The sequence below is a fragment of the Pezoporus wallicus genome, unplaced genomic scaffold, assembly GCF_028554395.1.
Source record: "Pezoporus wallicus isolate ANWC-B61680 ecotype Strahan unplaced genomic scaffold, APGP_CSIRO_Pwel_v1 contig_12146, whole genome shotgun sequence".
Classification (NCBI taxonomy): Eukaryota; Metazoa; Chordata; class Aves; order Psittaciformes; family Psittacidae; genus Pezoporus; species Pezoporus wallicus.
The window spans coordinates 115,469-133,774 of NW_026634991.1; the positions used below are offsets into that span (position 1 = coordinate 115,469).

The window sequence follows — 18,306 nt, forward strand, 5'->3', positions numbered from 1 at the left end:
GCAGTATAGCTGCCAGCTCCCCTATGAAGCCCTGGTAAGCTAGTTTGCTAGCACTTGAGGAGTAATCGTGATCTTTTAGGTGGCAACAGGTTGGAGGCACTTGAGGCCTGTGGACCCTCCTGCAAGCAAGAGCAACACGGGCTCCTCAAAGCCTTGATGCCAGTGTGCTTTTTCTCCCTCCTACCCCCTTGACAGAGCTGCCTGCTCGCATCATTTTACCCTCGAAGCTGCAGAACTGCAGTGTGTGTGCTGTGCTGAGCCCTGCAGCCAGTTTAGAAGGCTGCAGCCTGTTTTTATGTTCATGTTAGCTATGGGCTGAGCTGCTAAAGAATTACTGCAGGCCTTCACGTACGCACGTAAAAGAGAGGATTCCTGGAGGATTTATTAATGCCTGTGCTCATTGCCCAGGCAGGGAAGCTGTTCCAGATGGTTGAATCCTGCACAGCTCTGCAGAGGACTCATCATCTTGTGTGAGTCTGGGCTGATGCTGCTTGGAGGTCAGCATTGTCTTGGGAAAGAGGCGGGGAGGAAGGAGACTTGCTGCAGATGGGGGTTGGAACTGGATGAGCTTGAGGTTCTTTCCACCCCTAACCATTCTACGAATCTATGTTCAGATGCTCTTCTCCCAGGCTTTCGTTGTGAAAGGGGGATTTGCTCTGACCAGCACCAGTCTCATGAGCAAAGAGGGCGCCCTCATCTTCCACACTGGTGTGAGGAACAGCAGTGTTATTCTCAGCATCCAAAATCTGTGTCCTTTATGTTTTGCCTAATGCCCCCTTGTGAAACCAAAATGGATCCACAGCAGGAATGAGACGCAAACCAAAACCACCACTTCCAACCAGAGCTGGAGCACGGGCTTGGCGCAGCCTTCCCCATCCCCTCCTGCACGCCCTTTGCTTTCCTACCTCTGTTGGGTCTGTATCCTGGTAACACCGCTCACGTTGAGGTGCAGAAAACTCCCTGTGATCCTTCAGGCTCGGGCGAGGGCTGTAGGTCTGGGAAGCATGAACAAAACTCACCCTCAGGTACAGTCCTTCCCTTTGGAAAAGCTCTTGGGTGCAGCTGGTTCCTAAAGTACTTGTGCTCTTGGTAGTGCTGTTTGTCTGACCTCTTTACTGCTGGTTGCTGGGAGCTGTTTGTACTTAATCTGATACAGAAGGGAAGTATTGATGCAAAGTGCTGGACTGGGCTTTAGTGTTTGTTTTCTAAATGGGAAACTGAGATTTAAAGGTGATCTGATTGATGGATTTCTGAACTAAATCAGGGCCATTTCTGAGTTTCCACCAAGGCAATTTTCACTTGCATGTAAAAGAAGGAGTGCATTATATATTCCTGGGTAAGATGGTATGAGAACTAGAAAGGCATTCCTTGCATGGTAACAGTCTGTCGTCCCTTTCCTTCTAGAGAAATGGTGATGTAGCTACTTGGGGTTCAACAAAATCCTTCTCTGAAGAAAAAGGTAATGAATAAAATGCAGAGCTCAGCATTGCTATTATTAAATTATAAATCTGTTGAAACTACCTATGTAATGTAAAATACAACCAGCATTTATGGCCTATCGAGACTGATTTTTGTCCCCTTTCTGTGCACGCTTCACTCGCCTTTGACTCTGGGTTTGGCCTTTAGCTTCCAGATTTGGTTTGATTTATGAACGTGACTTTATGATAGCTGGAGCTCCTGGAAGCTTGCTGCTGCCTTTTGTACCCCTTTGGGAGGGGATGGGCTGCTTTTAGGCCTGTTGTGACCAGTGTGAGCTGATATTTCAGCCTTGCTCCGTGGGGGTGTTGAAGCCCTGGTTGGGGCAGAAAGCCCCAAAAGCTGTAAAATGGAATTTTACCTCTTGGAGTTTTGCTGTGGGCTCTGGGAGGGCCCTGTCCCAGCCTTACACTGACCTGCCCTGTGTTTTGGCTGCTGAAAAGGGCATTGCTGACCCATTGGGTCAGGCAGGGGCTTGGTCTTCTCACCTCTTCTGCATCCAAGTGCATTGGGTGAGCTCCAACAGCAGCGTTTGCGCTGTCTGGTTCCAGTGCTCCATAACAGCGGCACAGGCTCTTCCACACTGCAAGCATCAAGATTCCTTATGAGGAGGTGCTTAATGTCGGAGTCTGGCTATCAAAACTCGGCTATCAAGCCCTAAACCCCAGCAGCCCCCGCCAGAACCCCAAAACACCACCCTCATGGCTTTGTGCTACTCCCGATGACCCTATTGGACCCAACCCCAGCCCCTCACCTCTTGCTCTTGCCTCCCAACAGGCTGCTGCCGGCCATGCGGTGCCCGCGCAGGCTGCACGCAGAAGTGTGTCTGCATCTCTGCTGTGGCACTGCTCATCCTCGCTGCCACCGTGGCCTTGGCGGTGGCACTGGGGCTCCGGCCACGGGCACCAGGTTGGTATCACAAGAGCTGCTATTTCTTTGTTAGGAGAGGCAGAAAATGATGTTGCATGGAAAGAGCCTTCGTGTCCGTCACTGTGAGGTGATGCTTTCAGGTGCAGACCTAGAGGAAGGACAAGGACCAGCAGGGTGGTGTGGGGCTGTGCCGGCATTGCGCAGCCTGAATCATCACCAGCCCTTTGCTGTCCTGCTCCATAGGGCTGTGGTAGCTCTGGATGGCACTTCAGATGACTGGTACTGTTTTCAGACTCTGCCATGAACCAACCACAGATTAACCCTGGCTCCTGTTCACTTCCAGAACAACAAGTGAATTTCACAAATCCCCCTTTTCCTCCCTTGATCACACCATGGAAATGATGGGAGATAAAGTATTTCTTGCTTTCCTTTCAGTGACCCGCTTCTGTACAGCCTCCAACAACCGGACAGGCTTCTTGTGTGACGACAGAGCTGCCTGCATCCCTGCCAGCCAGGTCTGTGACAGAGCCAGCAACTGCCGGAACGGGGAGGATGAGCAGGAGATGCTCTGTGGTGAGTGGCTCTGTTGTGGCTGTATCCCGATGTTGGTGTTCCTGTTGCGAGGCAGAGCAGCCGCTGTCCCCCTAACCCTGCTCCATGCTTCTGGCTGCATACGTGAGCAGATAAACCTGGTAGATCCTTTGTAGGGCGGATGTTGAGAGGTGGCACTGCCCAAATCCTACCGGGAATTGCACTCCAAGCTCCTCTGATCTTCCCTTTTGAATGCCGCTAACCCATGGTGCAGTTCTCCCCCCTTGGTTAAGCTGTTTGCCTACAGGGTTCCTTTCTTGTCCAGTTACCCTGGTAAAAGTCACTAAAGCAGAAGCCTGGGGCACCCAGACTCTGCTTCCAGCTCAGCCGCAGTGTGCCTTTCCCTCCCCAACCACAGTTTTCCCATCTGTGGGGTCATTCACACCTGGACATCACATGACTACCCCTTCTGATGTCAGCAGCCTTTGGTACCTGCCATCCCCATGTCAGCCAGCGCATCCATGTCCCGTGTGTCCCTCGCAGGTGACTTGCCCCGCAGCCTGCCAGGATACCTGGTTTTCCCCTGCAGTAACCCCAAGTACTGGATCTATGCCGACAAGAGGTGTAATGGGATGAACGACTGCGGAGACTGCTCGGATGAGATTGGGAGCTGTGAGTCTCTCGTCCGGCTTCTGTTGGGGAAAAGGTCTCTCCTGCTGATAGATTGAGACGGGTTGTACTGGTGTGGTGCTCACTGGTGCTGCTGGAAACACCTGGAGGCTGGCATCCATTGCTAAAGCACTAAATAGCCGGGGTAGGATGTATGAACCATGAGGGCTCCATCCCATCAGCTGCCAAGAGCTCTGTGTCAAAGCCTGGTGGCAATCGAGAGGGGAAAGGCTCCGTGCTTTGTTCCCAGGCCCAAAAGTCGCTCCTCCTCTCTGGCTTGCTGAGCATGGAGCAGTTTCATCACGATGAGCAGCTGTAGGCAGCAGTGACCGTTCAAACTGGCCTTTAGTTACTGCTCAGGAGATGGGTACAGGGGCGAGCTGGGGGGATTGAGCGTGCCTCTGCAGCTCCAAAGCCAGCAACCTAGATCCTTCTCTTGGTCAGATGAGCAGCAGGTTTGTTCCTAAGTCACCCCCCTGGTTTTGATCCATCAGCAGCTCTCCCTAGAGCAGCTTGCTAAACAGAAATCCATTACAGCTAGCTGTTCCTCCCAGGATGGCACGTCTGCCACGAAGGTTGTGTTGCATTGCCACGCTCCGTGGTTGTCTCCCCAATGGCATCAAGCAAATGTCCCCTTTGCTGGGTTCACAGTAGCAGCGTTATCACCAGTGGCTCTTCAGTAGCTGCAGGGGCTGGAAGGGTGGCTACCAGCGCAAGGAGGGAAGGAAGGGGTCAGTGCAGCAGAAGCATTCCTGTTCCCTGTTTTCCATCCCTCCCAGCGGCTGCCTGCCCCCTGTGCGGGTGGGATTGGTGGAGCTGCAGCCCTGTGCTCTATGAGTACTGCTCCTGCATCCCCCGGAGGCTGTGTCGGGACGGCATCCAGCACTGCCTGGACTGGTCCGATGAGTACGTCTGCACCCCGTGAACGGACTGCAGTGTCACCTTGACGCCTCGCTGTCCTCCTGCTTGCAAACCCTCAATAGCAGCATAATGACACTTAACAGGGAGGAAATGCTATGGCAGCCCGTGCTGCAGGCTGGATGCTGGCTGCGGGGATACCCTCAGGGGCCTCCTGTTATGTGAGGGTGAGTCCTTTCTTCGTGGGCACAGCACTGTCTTGCAGCATTGACTCAGTGGGTTGTGTGCCAGCTCTGGAGACTGTTTACCAGCTCTGCCAACACAGATGCTGTGTCTGGACAGCCCAGAGCAAGGAGCTCCTCCTGTATGGACGTGCTGGTGCCTTTGCAGGCAGCCAGATGAAGGCACGTTGAGGAGCTGGGTGAGGAGAGCCTTTCTAGCCCTTGGGTTAACACTTCCCTTCAACACATCTTCAACACTTCTGATCCTCACGGGCAGGAGCAGCTTGTGCTTGTGTCCGCAGATGGTTTCAGCAGCAGCTTTGAAGGATCTGCACTGGTGCTCCCAGGATGCTTCCTTGGGAGCGCTGTGCGGATGGCACCGCGGAGAGCTGCTGCAGAGCCCACCTCCTGTGCTCTTCTCAAGCTGTGGAGGCCAATACGAGTGTCATGGCAAGGAACACTGGAGAGGTTTCAGGGTCTGTGGGGGTAAATCACTGTGTCCCGGTGTAGCTGTCCCTGTAAGCCAGGGCAGGAACCAGCACGTGCGTAAAATGCGCTTCTCGGGGCTGCGCTGTTCTGAGCAGCAGCTTAGCAGGGTGAGAACAGCCTGGGCTGGGGTGCGTTTGCACTGGAGTTGGCAAAGAAAGGAGGGGGAAAAGTCACAGCCTTTGAGCAGAGAGCAGGAGAAAACCGAGTGCTGCTCCCAGGGCAGAATGGGGTGACACTGGGGTCTGTGCATGGCTTGTTTGGTTCCTGTGCCAGCAAAGGAGGATCAGGCAGCCAAACCTGCAAGGATATAGATGTGGATGTGCCACTGAAATGTAAGGAAAGTCTTTCTCTGCTCCTTTGACAACCCCATTTGTGTCTAAAACATCACCTCTGAGAAAACCCCACATTACAGTGAGGGCATTTACTTTCCTAGGCCCCAAACAAACACCAAGGGAGCTTTTCCCCACCACCATCCCAGGTCATGGATCTTTAAAAATAGCCCCCTGTTCACTCATTTCCCCTCTGTCCTGTGACCTGCAGCTCTGCAGGTCCCCGTGACCGGTATCAATGGTGAATGTTCTGATTTGTCACTGGGATGCAGCTGTAGATAAGAGACCTCTTAAAAATAGCTTTACAGTGTTCTGACTCATACTTCACCTGGAATGAGATGGCAAATCTCTGCGTTATGGAACTGGTACTGTGGGAAACCCTGAAAGCCACATTTAATAACCCAAAGAGGAGCTCAAGGAGGGGGAATTCAGGGGCAGAGCTGCTGGTTCAGCCACTCTGAGGAAGAAGAGCTGCTCTCTGATTCACTCTGAGTTCAGGCACGGGCTGTTTGCCTGCTCCTTGGCTTTGAAGTGGGAGGATGTGCAACAAGCCCTCTCCACTGGTAGGGGCAGGTGGACTGCGATGCTGCATGCTTCTATAGCATAGGGCCCAGCCAGTATGATTGGTAAAACCCCCCTATGCTTTGTATCAAAGATACTGGGATAGCCATGGCTTTCTGGATCCTCCAATGCTTGCTGTGGTTGGGAAGAGGATGCTGGTTAGGCTGATCCATATGGCAACTGCTGTATTCTCCCAGTCCAGTATTTGTTGATCATTGCCAAGTTCTAAGATGTTCCTGAGGGTGAAAAGGAAAGGGTTGGGGCATGCAATGTGTAAGCATGGGGAGTCAAGTGCTTGTGCTTGCTATGTGGAGCTTCACCGCAGCAGAGGTCAAGCGGTGGCTTGCCTTGGCTGGCTGGGGATGATGTTGGGGTCTGGGAATTCTTACTTTATTGTGAGACATGATAAAGAAGGCAAATGCCTGGCTTAAGGCAGGGAAGGTTATTGTGCCACCTCCTCTCTCCTTCAGCAGGAAGGTATGGAAACAGAGGCAGGCTTAGGGCACGTGGAGGATATCCCTGGCTGTCACCTCCCTTTCTGTTATCTTTCAGCTTTGTAATAGAGCTGAGCCCAAAGAAATGGGGTCAGGAATGTGATCTCTGCAGCTAAGATAGCCAGTAAAGTTCTGCTGGTGTCAGAGGAGCTGGTGCCTGCAGGGTAGAGCCCCAGGGCTGCTCTCAGGCTGACATCCCTGTATCACTTCATAGTGAGCGCTCCTGCGAGGCCAGGGCTGTGATTTATGGCCCCAGGTTAGGAGAGAGGAAGCAGGGACTCATCCTGCTCTGCATTTATGCCTGTGAAGAGACTACCTGAGAGAGGCAGGGGAAGCAGCAGCAGTCCATGGGCAGCAAGATGCAGAAGCCAGCCTGGAAACAGCCAGGGATACAGCAGGGGGCTTGATAGATTGAGCCTATCTGTTGAAGGGTGAGTCCCCTCCTGTAATTTTCTTACTTACTGCCTTGCTCCTGGTCAGCGGGGACTGTGTGCCTTACAGAGAGCAATACACAGAGATCAGTAGGTTGAGGCCACAGTAAATGTGTCTAAGTCTTCCTAGAATAAAATTCATACAGTGGTGTGTTTAAAAGAGCAAGGCTGCTGAAAGCAAGAAACCTAAGGAAAGGAATGATTGTAGCAGGGGGGAAGAACAGAAGGAACACAGTGCTCTAGAACACCTCTTCTGAAAAGGAAGGGTGTTCTGTATTGGTTTACTACCAAGCCTGTGAACTGGGCAGACTGTTGATGTCAAATCACAATGTGCCTGTTTTCCAGCTCAAGGCATCTGCTCCCAGCTGCTTTACTTGATGTGAATTGGAGTATAGGACTGTGAGATGTGCATCTCTCCATGGTCTGATTAGCAGATCTCCACAGTGGTGGAGGGGATACTAAAAGCAATCCATGGGGGCTGTGGAACCACAAGCCAGCTGCAGGAGGAGGGTTATGTTTGAGGGCCACGCTCATCTTCCTCCTTGTTGAGAGGCTCTTTTGCTAAGTCACTACTAGTGCCATTATTTGTCTCTGCAGAGAGCTGATGCAGTTGTCAGTGGAAGCTATTAATAGACTTGTTTCTGGGGAAAAAATGTAGGGCTGGAATGCAAGTCTGAGTGTTTTGTTTGTGTGTAGTCCTTTTTTGTGAGGAAAGTTTAGCAGTAAAAGAGCAAAGAGAGAAAGGGGGTTAGTTTTTTATGCATCTTTGAGATGAAGACCCTTTTCTTGGCCTCTTCATGATTTCCAAGGATGTGTTGCTTTTCTTGTTGCCAAATTATAGTGAACAGCAGTGTAAAAGGAAGATACCTTCTAAATAAGTACTAATAGGGGAGACCTGTAGTAAATTCTTGGCCTTGCAGCCTAAAAACAGAATGAGGTTGCTCTCTTCAACTCATGGGCATTGTGCACCTCAGCCAGTTTTGATAGAAACACTCGGAGCAGGAATTTGATGATCATAGGATCCCAGGCTGCTTTGGGTTGGAAGGGACCTTAAAGCTCATCCAGTTCCAACCCCCTGCCACGGGCAGGGACACCTTCCACTAGAGCAGCTTGCTCCAAGCCCCTGTGTCCAACCTGGCCTTGAGCACTGCCAGGGATGGGGCAGCCACAGCTTCTCTGGGCACCCTGTGCCAGCGCCTCAGCACCCTCACAGGGAAGAACTTCTTAATATCTAATCTAAATCTCCCCTCTTTCAGCTAAAAGCCATTTCCCCTTGTCCTGTCACTAATGACAGGATGATAAACACACCTGAGTCACTACAGCTGTACTCCTGGCCTTGAATGTCTCGTTTTTTTACAGCAAATATGTGTAATTCGTATTTGAATGATAAATGTTCCCTGGTTTTAGGTAGGGGAGCACGGCTGGTATACTTCAGGCACTGAGAATGGTTTTTAAACCACAGAATGCTCTTACATGCAGTGAATTCACTTATAAGGGAAACTTTACTGCAACTGCGGAGTCTAATCTCTATAATAACCCAGTTTCAATTTTCATTTCCTGGGCTAAAATGAGAGAGATTGGGGATTTCTGTTCTACTTCAGCTTTCTGGAGGGGTTACTGTCTCTCTGTCTCCCTCCCCTGGGGCCTGTGCTTATCCTCTTTGCTTCTTCCCTTTGTCAGAGCAAAACCAGCACTACAGGCTGAGGTTTATGTTCTACCAGCACTACTGATGTCCCAGGACACTTGAGGAGCTCAGTGCAGCTTCATTTCAGATGAGCCACAGTGGTTAGTCTTCTGCCCCTTGGGATGCCAGAGAGGAGGAGGGATAGGACCAGCTATTTTGGGAATAATAACCTCTGTCAGAAGAATGAGTTAAGGATGACAACAAAAAGCTTTATTTGAAAAAATTATTATGTATTGAAAATATACAGTAGTATCATCAACCTTCTCCTTGACTCTCCCCCTCCCCAAGCATAGGTTAACCCACAAGCCCATCACAGCAGCCAGAGTTAACAATACCAGTCTCCTTTGTTTCCCCCTCTCAATGTGCCTAAATTCTGTCATCAGCAAGAAAACAACAAACAAAAGACCCACTTCTTTCTGACTCAGTAGGTATTTAACAAATCCCAGTCCTCCACAGTGAGGCACAGATGCTTCTGTTTGGAAGTCCTTTCTCTCTCTTGTTCAGCCAAAGCTCTTTTTTTGTTGCTCTTTAATTCGTGGCTGCCCACAGCCTCCTTTTTCAAAGGTAAATGGCAATTTGGAACTTTTTCCTTATAAAACTGCAAGTTTCCAGATGCTTTTGTTTCTGCCTCCACCAGTTTGCATTTGACTACTTCCTCTATTCTGTGTGTCTTGCCATCTGCAGGAAAAAAAGAGACTATTAAGTTTAGATTTGGGGGAACAGCAGAGTGACGCTGTAAAATGCATACTTATGTCACAAATTGTTTTGGCCAAGCCAACGTGGAATGCTGACTGCTTTGCTGGAATGTACATAGGGAGAAAGTAATACTTGTATTTTGGGCTTTGAATTTTAAGGGGAAAACTCAGTTATGATGTCACCATGCTGTATTTTAAGAGTCTGTTGTACTTTGATATCCAGTGGCCTAACAAACGAAAGAACTCAATGTGGTTACACAAGTGGCTGAAATTTTACACCCCAGATACTATTTGAACCAAAAAAAAAATGGAAGTATTGAAATGTTTCTTGTCAAAAAGAAAACAAATGAACTTTGTGGTCTCTATGCAGTTACATACAGAAGCGCAGAGTTGCTGCTCTGGATCTCAAGTCGTCTTGTGGTTTGATGGCCTCCATAGCTGCCTGCTCCCACTGCAACACAGTCTGAAATAACATAGGAAGTTAAAAAGCTTCTTATAAAATGTACAGAAGTATCATTGCAAACAACTCCATTTCTTATTCTTTCATATTCAGGGATTTAATGATCCATAAGGATGATTTTTAGAGAGTAAAACAGACTTAAACCCCCATACCTGTTCTGCCCATCCCTCTGTTTTGCAGTTGCTATGATCAAATTCTTTCAGAGGCACTTCTGAGTGGACCAGGCCTATCTGCATTTGGAGCCGCTTAATGACAGCCTTAACATCCTAGTGAAAAGGGAAATAAAGTGGTCAGAGGAGGAGAACATTTGATTACACTTGTCCAGTAAACTTAAGATGCTTTTTTTTTACCTTGAGACCTGTCCCAGAAATGTCCAAACAATTCAATTTCTTGAAAGAAAGAAGGTATCCAATTCCCACATCTGTGATTTTAGGGTTACCTGTAAAGGTCAAGTGAAGTGAACTAAGTTGCAAGATGTGGAGAAAGATGATCAGAATACCAAGAAATTATTTGTCCCAAAGGCTAATATTGGCTTTGGCCATTTTTTTGGTAGTATACTTCATGTTTTGAAAGTGAGTCACAACTGACTTTTTCCCTCTAATGATCAAAACACAAGTATTTACAATCCCAATTCTCAAACTGCTAACAGTATTTATGTAAGTAGCAAGTGACTGAGACTACAGGTATGACCTGTGCCTTCTGGAAAGCTGTTGGTGAAATCGGGGTTCAGTACTTGAAATCATCAAATTAACTGTAGTCCTTCAATACTAAGGAATTGAGTTTCAGAAAGGATAGAGGTTGCTTCTAATATTAAACCATGCAGTACTTACAAGACAAGTCTAATACCAAAAGGTTCTCAAGTCCCTTTTTCAACACTCGGACTGGTGCTGTCATCCTGCGAAGGCCTGCATCTGATAAAGAGTTGTCTTTCAGGAGAAGCTGTTTTACACTGGGAGGAGAGATATAAACAGATGGTTTTCAGTCATTAGATTAGACAGTTTTGCAAAATGTCCTAAAACTCTGTGCCAACCCTGCAGTCTTCTTTGATAATGATAGTAAAAAGTAATAAGAAAAAAGCTTGAGTTAGCAGGACTGATAAATACCTTTATATTGCCTCTGCTAGCTCAACAGAAGCACTTACATGACCAGCTATTCCCAGAGCTCAGGGACAAACTGATCCTAGCACACAAGCATTTGCTTAAAGAGACAATAAGGTTCTTTATACACTCAAATTCTTTAAACCAAGGCTGCCAACCTCAAATCCACTCAAAACTACAAACAGAAAAATGCTTGGCAAAATGGGAGACAGATTTGGGAAGAGATACAGCAATGATTTTTAAGTAAGCAGTAAGGTATTATGATACAGACGAACAAAAACTGGGAAAAACAACACTAGTATGTTCTCCAGAGAACTTCAAGGCAAAATCTTAATGCAAAATGCACAAAAATCTTATGGTAACATAGCATCTCCTAATCAGCAGTCATCCTGCCTATTGATTTCCATTAATTGTCTACTTTTCAATCTATTAACTAAATATTCAACCGCCTGCCTGTGGAAATCTTCATCCGGAACATGGTTTGGGTAAAACTTTGGCTGATAAAGTTCCCTCTTAAGAAAAGGAAATAAAAGTGTAAAACTGTTCCAAATATTTAAGATGGAGCTTTCACCTGGCCAATGGAAGTGATAAAAAGTTGATTTAAAACCATGAAACAATTGCACGTTTGTAGGACCTTTTACAGCTCAGTATGTGCTTTCTGTACAACAGATTCTGTAGTCTGGTTACCTCAGGAACAGGCTTTATGAACCAGAATCTTTAAACTCATACACTGCTGCCTGTGAAACTTCCCTTTAAAGCCACAGCCTGATTCTTTGAACTGCTCAGCGACAGGAAAAGACAGTGTAATTTTTAGATGTGTCAAGAAGTCGGTACCTAGACAGAGCCTCTTTGGTGAGATGTTCCAGCAGCTCGTGTTCATCTCCAAGTTTACAACAGGAGAGATCCAAACATGTCAGCTCACGGAAAGACTTAATTTCTTCTAGCTTTTCAGAGATAACCAGGTATCTGCAGAGAGGAAAAAACCCCAAAGCTATCAGCGTTCAGGCACATAAGAAGGCACCTACATCCTCAAGTGTCGCAAGCATAATGCAGTCACTTCTACTAAGTACCTGTGTGGAAAGTGATAGAAATTACCCTGTTCTCCTACCTGTTTATGCGCAGCCTGCACACAACACATCTGAATTCCCAATCTTCCCCTTGAACAAATGTCATTGTTTTGCTTTGATTCAAAATATTGGCCTAGCAATTAAGACTTCAATTTGCAAACATCACCATTAGGGACTTCTTTACAGATTATTGTTGTATTATTTTAGAACCATGCAAAATCTATAGTCTAATTTACCGTAAATCAATTTCACAAACTGCTCTTCCTCAGTATTTAGCAAGTGTGTAAACAAACCCACATTCATCCAGGTTTAAAATCTACTTCAAATGTAGCAGCATAGCTTGTCAAACAGCAAAATCTTGCTTTTTATATGAATAAATAAGATACTTCACTAGAGACAGAAGGTCCTACAAGACACCTGCAGGACTCCAGCTAGAGCTGTGACTACACTCCAGGCAGTAGTTACTCAGTGGGTTATTTTTTTAGCTGTGCTGGCTCCCTGATCTGATTCACTCTGCAGCCATGCAAACATCTGTGCTGGGACTATTCAGTAGGAGGTTTAGAGATGGAACAAACCACTAAAGAATGGCATGCATGAGTATGCAGTTAGAAGCACGTAGCAGTTACTACCTCACTAATCTCCCCTGCATTTACCTCTTATTGTCCCCTTGGCAAGACAAGCCCCAAATTCACTGATCTCCTCTGAGTTTACCTTGTATCATCATGGCAAGACATGTTGTGCCTCTTCACTGCTGAAATGAGGGGTCCTGACTAATCTGATCCCTCAAGGAACACCTCTTTGGCCATGCAAATAAAGGGACTTTAGTATCTTCCCACTGCAAGCATACCTATGAAACTACCCCATCAATTCCCTTTGCCAGGCAATTCAGCAAAGCAGAAGGCAGTACATATAATCAGAGCATGAGCCGGCTCTTGAGAGATACTATTAGCTCAAGGGGGTTGTCAGGAGAAGAGTGGGCTCTTTTAGAAACAAGATTCATCAGAAAATTGCCTTGATACCTTACTTGCTGGATTTCAAAGACTCAAATCTTAACTCAGCTTTCTGTAACAGCAAAAGATGCCAGAAGTAACTTCATTTCTGAATTAAGCCCATAAAAAGTATCTGTACTAGAGATTAAAAGGGAATAAGTTTAAAAGATGAAACAAAGGATAATTGACCTTGGCTCAAACATTCCTGCTGTGCTCAAAGCACCCTTGGCACTTCAGATGAATATGCCTGTACTTTGATTTTAAACCGAATAAACCAGCCCTCTTTCAAGTGCAGAGATGGAAGATAGTCTGGTTATATTACTGGGAAATACTTCAGCAGGAGCAAGGCTTCAAAAACATAATCCAGTTTTCAGCTTGGTAAGACTCTCTCCTAGCGAAAGACAATGTGGGCATTGAGAAGATGGGAAAACTGGTGCTGGACTCTAATCAGAACCTCGTTAAAGCATGTTCAACATGGGCATAGGAGCCATAATAAAGTAAGGTAAACCCTGCCTGACTTCAAAGCCTATAACTTACCTACAAGACTGTATCTTCTTCTGAGCCCCCAAAAAGAAACAGGATGGTAAACAGTAAATAAACCTCCCTTGCAAGGGTGTATTTTACCTGCACAGTCAGCTAAATGTGTTGACATGCTTATAAACAGCAACTACAAAAACATTCCATGAAAAACCTGAGAAGGCATTAAACACAGATTGCTATGGAAAATATTATGGTTAAAAACCAGCTGCAGGTTTAATCCTGCACATGAAACCCCCTGTTAGTTAACATGGACATAGTCCGTTACCTGTATTATGATTTGTACCTTAGAATGAAACCAGCAGCTGCACTTGAAGGAAGGGAATGGGACCAAAGGAAGCAAGCACAAGAGTCAGATAAGGCTCAGGTCATTTCATTAAAATTGGGTGATCACAGCTCAAGAGATTGTTTTTTTAATTATTATTATTTTGGATAAACTAATTTAAGGCAAACTTTAAGTGTGCCAGGAAAAAGCAGCAGCAGATGACAACATTTGTTAGTGAAGACACTCACCTGTTCCTCAGGCATAATGAACACAGCACCAAACTGCCATACGCTTCAGTAAACTTCTGCAGAGCTCTCAGTCCCGTTACTGGTTCTGTGAACTTCTGTCTTGCCTCCGCGGCTGAAAAGAGCTTTTCAGCAATCTGCTCTGGGAAACCAATCAAGGAGTCAATGTGATCAACATTGTCAGAAATGTAACCCAGCACCAGGCTGAAGAGAGACTTGGCCGAGTAGCGGAGGTTCCCCTCCTTAGTGTACGTGAAGATGAAATGATCAGTCCTCTGCCTCCGTGCCCTATCATCCTCCCTGTTCATACACAGCTCCACTGAAAATCCTCTGGAAAACAGCCTAAAAGGTCTTGTTTTGGAAGTGACATGCTGTATGCCGCCTGCACCCTGATTTACCACATGCAGCTTCCCATTTTCACGCACATAGATCGGCCCAGTATCCAAATGGCTTTCTGAGTGGAGCCAGTAAGACATTCCCCTCGACCAGCTCTGCGAAAACAAACCGTAGGTAGGTAAGGAACAGCCACAAGAGGAAAGACCCCAAACCCTGGCATCTCTCCCTCAATGCCCCGAGCATGGTCATGTAACCCTGCAGTGTGAGGAAGGGCAGGCTGTGTGGAACAGGGGTGTGAGCCGTCTGCCATTAAACCACATCACCAGTCAAAGGGGAGCTGAACCCAGAGAGGGGAATGGCATTTGCTGTGGCAGGGCCCTGCTGCTCTGTGCTCGGTGCCCATCAGAAGATCCCAGCCCTATACAGGCAAAGAGGGGCTCTGGGGAAGCAGCCTTCAGAGCTTGGCCTGGCTATGCTGCAGGCAGAAGGGAGGAAGGGAGAGGGCAAATGGCTGACTGCAGCAGGGCAATGGAGCCTGATGAAGAATCTCCCTCCCTGGGAGGTGGGCAGGCTCCTGCTGCCCCTTCCCCACCCGGAACCGAGGGGTTTGTGAGCAGGGGTCCTGGTGGGAGGAGGAGGGCGCAGACCCTGCCATGGAGGGGGCCGGCAAGGGACGGGATCCCGTCAGCTCCTACCCTGCGGGGCTGGGGGCTCCGGTCCTGCGGGGCGGGAGGAGGTCGGGCCCTGCCTGAGGGGGAAAGGGGCGCTGGAGGGATCGGGCCCTGCCCTGGGCGGGCGGCGAGGGGATCGAGTCCACCCCTGAGGGGACGGGAGGGGGGTCGGGTCCTGCCCGGGGGGCCTGTGAAGGGATCGGGGTGAGCTCCCCGTGACCGGCTGCAGCCAAGGGGAAGGGTCCCCGCCCCGCCTGGCTCCCGGTCCGCCGCGGCCACAAGGAAGGCGAGCGCCCGGTGCCCCTCTCCCCGCCGGAGCCACCGGCCCGGCCCTCACCTACCTGCCCCGGGAGGGGCCGCCCCGACGCGCCGTCAGTCGGGCCACGGCTCCCAGCTCCCGCCGCCCATCCCGCAGCGCCCGCGGGCGGCGGGCGGAGCCGCGCCGGGGGCGGGGACAGGGAGCGGGCCGGGGCCGGGGCCGGGGCGGCGCGGGGCATGCCGGGAGCGGCGGCTGAGGGGGTTTTGGGGTCCCGCCTGGTCTCCCTTTGCCTTGTGCGGGACGAGCTCTTCCCTCCGCAGCCTCCCGCACCGCCGCCGCCACGCTCCTCCCGGGGCCCCGTGCGAGGCTCCCGGGGCCGGCTCTGCGGGTGTCGCCGCAGCCGCCGTTGCCTGGTAGCGGCGGCCCCGCGCGGGGATGAGGGCCACCGACTGGTGCCTGAGCTCGGCGGGGGCTGCCCTGGTCCTGGCCACGTCCAGCGACGAGCAGCACCCTGCCGAGAGCGTCGTGGACGGGTGAGGAGGGCGCGGGGCGCTGAGGGGGCGCGGGCCCCGGCGGGAAGCGGCCGCTCCCCTCAGGGATCCGTCCCCCGGGGCTACCGGTAGTGCTGCCCGTCAGCGCCGGGCTCAGCCCCCACCAGGTTACCTCATAACCCCCCGCCATTTGTGAGCCCTGCTGGGGTGCAGGGCCTGGCCGGTGAAGTGTTAACACCTCCACAGAGCTTGCACGTTGTCGTACAGGGGGTTGCTTAAAATACCCCAAATTAAAATGGGTTTGGATGGGGTTTTCTTTGTTTTCTGTGTGATGAATTGCTTTGAAGATGGTTCTAAATGGAAAGCTGCAGGTGAGGGGTTTGTCCTGTTCTCTCCACAGCAACTCAGAAACGTTTTGGACCACGACAGGCATGTTCCCACAGGAGCTCATTATTGGTTTTCCTAAACGTGTAAAAATCAGCAAAGTCACAATCCAGAGTTATTTGGGTAAGGCTTTATGTATTGCAGCGCCATATGTATCATGTTAAAATCTCTGCCTTTGCGTGAATCATCACAGTAGTGTAAGTAAAGTGTCGTGTTACAGAAGAAGCCGCTTTTAACAGGTTCTTAAAGGTTTAGCTTCACAGAGCAATTGTCCTTCACATCCAAAGGTTTCCATAAGTAAAAAAAAGGATGGAAAACCTATCCCGCCTGCACTTTGTTCTTACAACACTTGCATTGAACACGTAACTGTTCTGTTGCACAGAGATGGCTGTTCTGATTTAATGAATAGGACTGCAGTACTGAATGATTTATTTTTATATGCTGGTTTTTATCATTTCATAGGACAGAACTCTTTTAGTCTTCCTTTTTTTTTAAATACTATGAAGGAAAATGTGAGGTCTAAGACAGAAAGGACTGTTACAAGGTCAGAGCTTGGAGACGAGAGCTTGGCCATGAGCAAAGGCTACACAGAAGACATGAAAACGTGTTGTTTATCCAGCTTGGAACATGAGGATGGGGGTTGTGGCTGAGTCCTGACCCATAAGTAGGTGGAAGACTGGATTAGTTAATGCTTTTAAAGTGCCTTGTAGATGAAAAGTGATGGAATAAATAGCATTATCAGTAAAGGATCAGAATTCATGTTGATGCTTTAAATGTATATATGTTTTAGTGCGGACCTTAAGGATTGAAAGAAGCATATCTGAAGACCCTGTAGGTTTTGAAGAGTGCATTGAAAAAGGTAAGATTCTGAATCTGAAGCAGTGGGGATTCTATGGGAATAATGTTGATCCTATGGGAATAACGTGGATCTTTTTCACCGACTCATTTTAACCCCGTGTCTACCTGTTGAGTAGTCAAGTGCGGCTTGATGATTATTTTATTAGACGTTCACGTACTAATCACATCGAAGTGAAGTTTATGAATATTGCTGTTCTCTGTAGCAGTTTGGAGATGTAAAATGCTGTATGAGGGCTAAAAGCTCTGCTTGTGCACTGGCTTTTATGTTCCAAAAATTAAAACCAGACTTACACAGCATAATAGAGTGCTATTTTCCTGCATTGTTTGGCTGGTTTGTTGGTTTTTTTCACGTCCCTTGGGTGACATTTTATATAACAGTATAAGGAGTGGGATATATATACACTGGGATACTGCAAAAAGTAGTTGTTCTCTTAAATCACCTTGTACAAATAAAACCAGAGAACAATTTCTGTATGTAGTTCATGGTCCTTAAACTCTCTTGAACTCTGAAGTCCAGCATTGCACACTATTCTTCATTATCTGCTTTAAAATATCCTTTCTAGATTTGGAACACACAGAAGGACAGCTTCAAAAGGAAGAATTTCCAGTGAGTATTTACAGCCTATGTCCGTAGTGGTTCATGAAATGGGATGTCTAGACTAGCTGGGGAGAAATCAAAACATGCCTTTATTTATGGTTATTGCTAAGTTGATGTTTGAGACAGGAATTTGTAGATCATGGTATGCAATTGCGCTTCCTGACTGCTCCTTTGTAGATTATGGTATGAAATTGCATCTGCCTACTGCTTGTAATCATGTGAAAGAGCTCTTTGCAGGAGCGTGGCAATTCTTCCTCTTTCAATTGTTGCCTTTGAGGCTGCAGGATTTGGGAGGAATGGTACTATTTTTGAATTCCTGTCATCTCAAGAATCTCTGAAGCTGGCTGCATGTATTAAAAAAGCTTGATTTATGTGTGATTCGAAAACAGGCAGAAGGATCTAGATCCTTCGGGGTAACAAACTTCTGCAAGTGTTGTTTGGTAGTTCTGTTACTACAGAAAATGCTATAACATCTTTTTTTCCTTCTACAGCTTCCTGAATTTGAAGCCACTTACTTGCGTTTCGTCATCAAATCTGCCTTCGATCACTTTGTATCAGTGCACCGGGTGATAGCAGAGGGCGCAGCAGAAAACACTTAGGTCTGGCTTAAATTTGTACCTCCTATTTTTGTTATGTACAGAAGTTATATTTTGATATCTGTAGTGCAGAGAATATTTATCATTAAAACCTTGTATTAAAATGTTTTTTGAAGGTATGGTTGTAGTTTGTATTCCCCACCGG

The 18,306-nt window shown here is 48.0% G+C and overlaps 3 protein-coding genes across 3 annotated transcripts; 2 read left to right on the forward strand and 1 right to left on the reverse strand.

Annotated features, from left to right (window-relative positions):
• The first annotated feature begins 1,000 nt into the window (after window positions 1-1,000).
• On the forward strand, window positions 1,001-4,474 carry LDLRAD1 (low density lipoprotein receptor class A domain containing 1). Its single transcript, XM_057415356.1, has 6 exons — window positions 1,001-1,025; window positions 1,405-1,459; window positions 2,254-2,385; window positions 2,782-2,919; window positions 3,421-3,549; window positions 4,326-4,474. The coding sequence occupies exons 1-6, from the start codon at window positions 1,005-1,007 to the stop codon at window positions 4,469-4,471; spliced, it is 621 nt and encodes a 206-aa protein (XP_057271339.1). The 5' UTR covers window positions 1,001-1,004; the 3' UTR covers window positions 4,472-4,474.
• Window positions 4,475-8,801: 4,327 nt separating this feature from the next.
• LRRC42 (leucine rich repeat containing 42) lies at window positions 8,802-15,444 on the reverse strand. The gene is made up of 8 exons (XM_057428804.1): window positions 15,317-15,444; window positions 13,972-14,459; window positions 11,700-11,831; window positions 10,599-10,717; window positions 10,119-10,207; window positions 9,921-10,034; window positions 9,687-9,771; window positions 8,802-9,291 (listed from the first exon to the last, which is right to left on the reverse strand). The coding sequence occupies exons 2-8, from the start codon at window positions 14,442-14,444 to the stop codon at window positions 9,035-9,037; spliced, it is 1,269 nt and encodes a 422-aa protein (XP_057284787.1). The 5' UTR covers window positions 14,445-14,459; window positions 15,317-15,444; the 3' UTR covers window positions 8,802-9,034.
• Window positions 15,445-15,575: 131 nt separating this feature from the next.
• Window positions 15,576-18,280, forward strand: IFT25 (intraflagellar transport 25). Its single transcript, XM_057416598.1, has 5 exons — window positions 15,576-15,767; window positions 16,126-16,232; window positions 16,900-16,968; window positions 17,531-17,574; window positions 18,057-18,280. Exons 1-5 carry the CDS (start codon window positions 15,670-15,672, stop codon window positions 18,162-18,164), a joined length of 426 nt encoding a protein of 141 aa, XP_057272581.1. The 5' UTR covers window positions 15,576-15,669; the 3' UTR covers window positions 18,165-18,280.
• The last annotated feature ends 26 nt before the right edge of the window (window positions 18,281-18,306 follow it).

Bases quoted from the DNA above. Each gene is read 5' to 3' on its own strand.
- LDLRAD1 (XM_057415356.1), top strand. From the start codon at position 1,005: ATGAACAAAACTCACCCTCAG. The intron at 1,026-1,404 runs GTACAGTCCTTC...CTTTCCTTCTAG, and splicing joins TGAACAAAACTCACCCTCAG to AGAAATGGTGATGTAGCTAC. The intron at 3,550-4,325 runs GTGAGTCTCTCG...CATCCCTCCCAG, and splicing joins CTCGGATGAGATTGGGAGCT to CGGCTGCCTGCCCCCTGTGC.
- LRRC42 (XM_057428804.1), bottom strand. From the start codon at position 14,444: ATGTCTTACTGGCTCCACTCAGAAAGCCATTTGGATACTGGGCCGATC. The intron at 10,035-10,118 runs GTAAAAAAAAAG...CCTTTTCACTAG, and splicing joins TTTCTGGGACAGGTCTCAAG to GATGTTAAGGCTGTCATTAA. The intron at 9,292-9,686 runs GTATGTAACTGC...TTTTTCCTGCAG, and splicing joins AGCAGCAACTCTGCGCTTCT to ATGGCAAGACACACAGAATA.
- IFT25 (XM_057416598.1), top strand. From the start codon at position 15,670: ATGAGGGCCACCGACTGGTGCCTGAGCTCGGCGGGGGCTGCCCTGGTC. The intron at 15,768-16,125 runs GTGAGGAGGGCG...TTCTCTCCACAG, and splicing joins GCCGAGAGCGTCGTGGACGG to CAACTCAGAAACGTTTTGGA. The intron at 16,233-16,899 runs GTAAGGCTTTAT...TATATGTTTTAG, and splicing joins CACAATCCAGAGTTATTTGG to TGCGGACCTTAAGGATTGAA.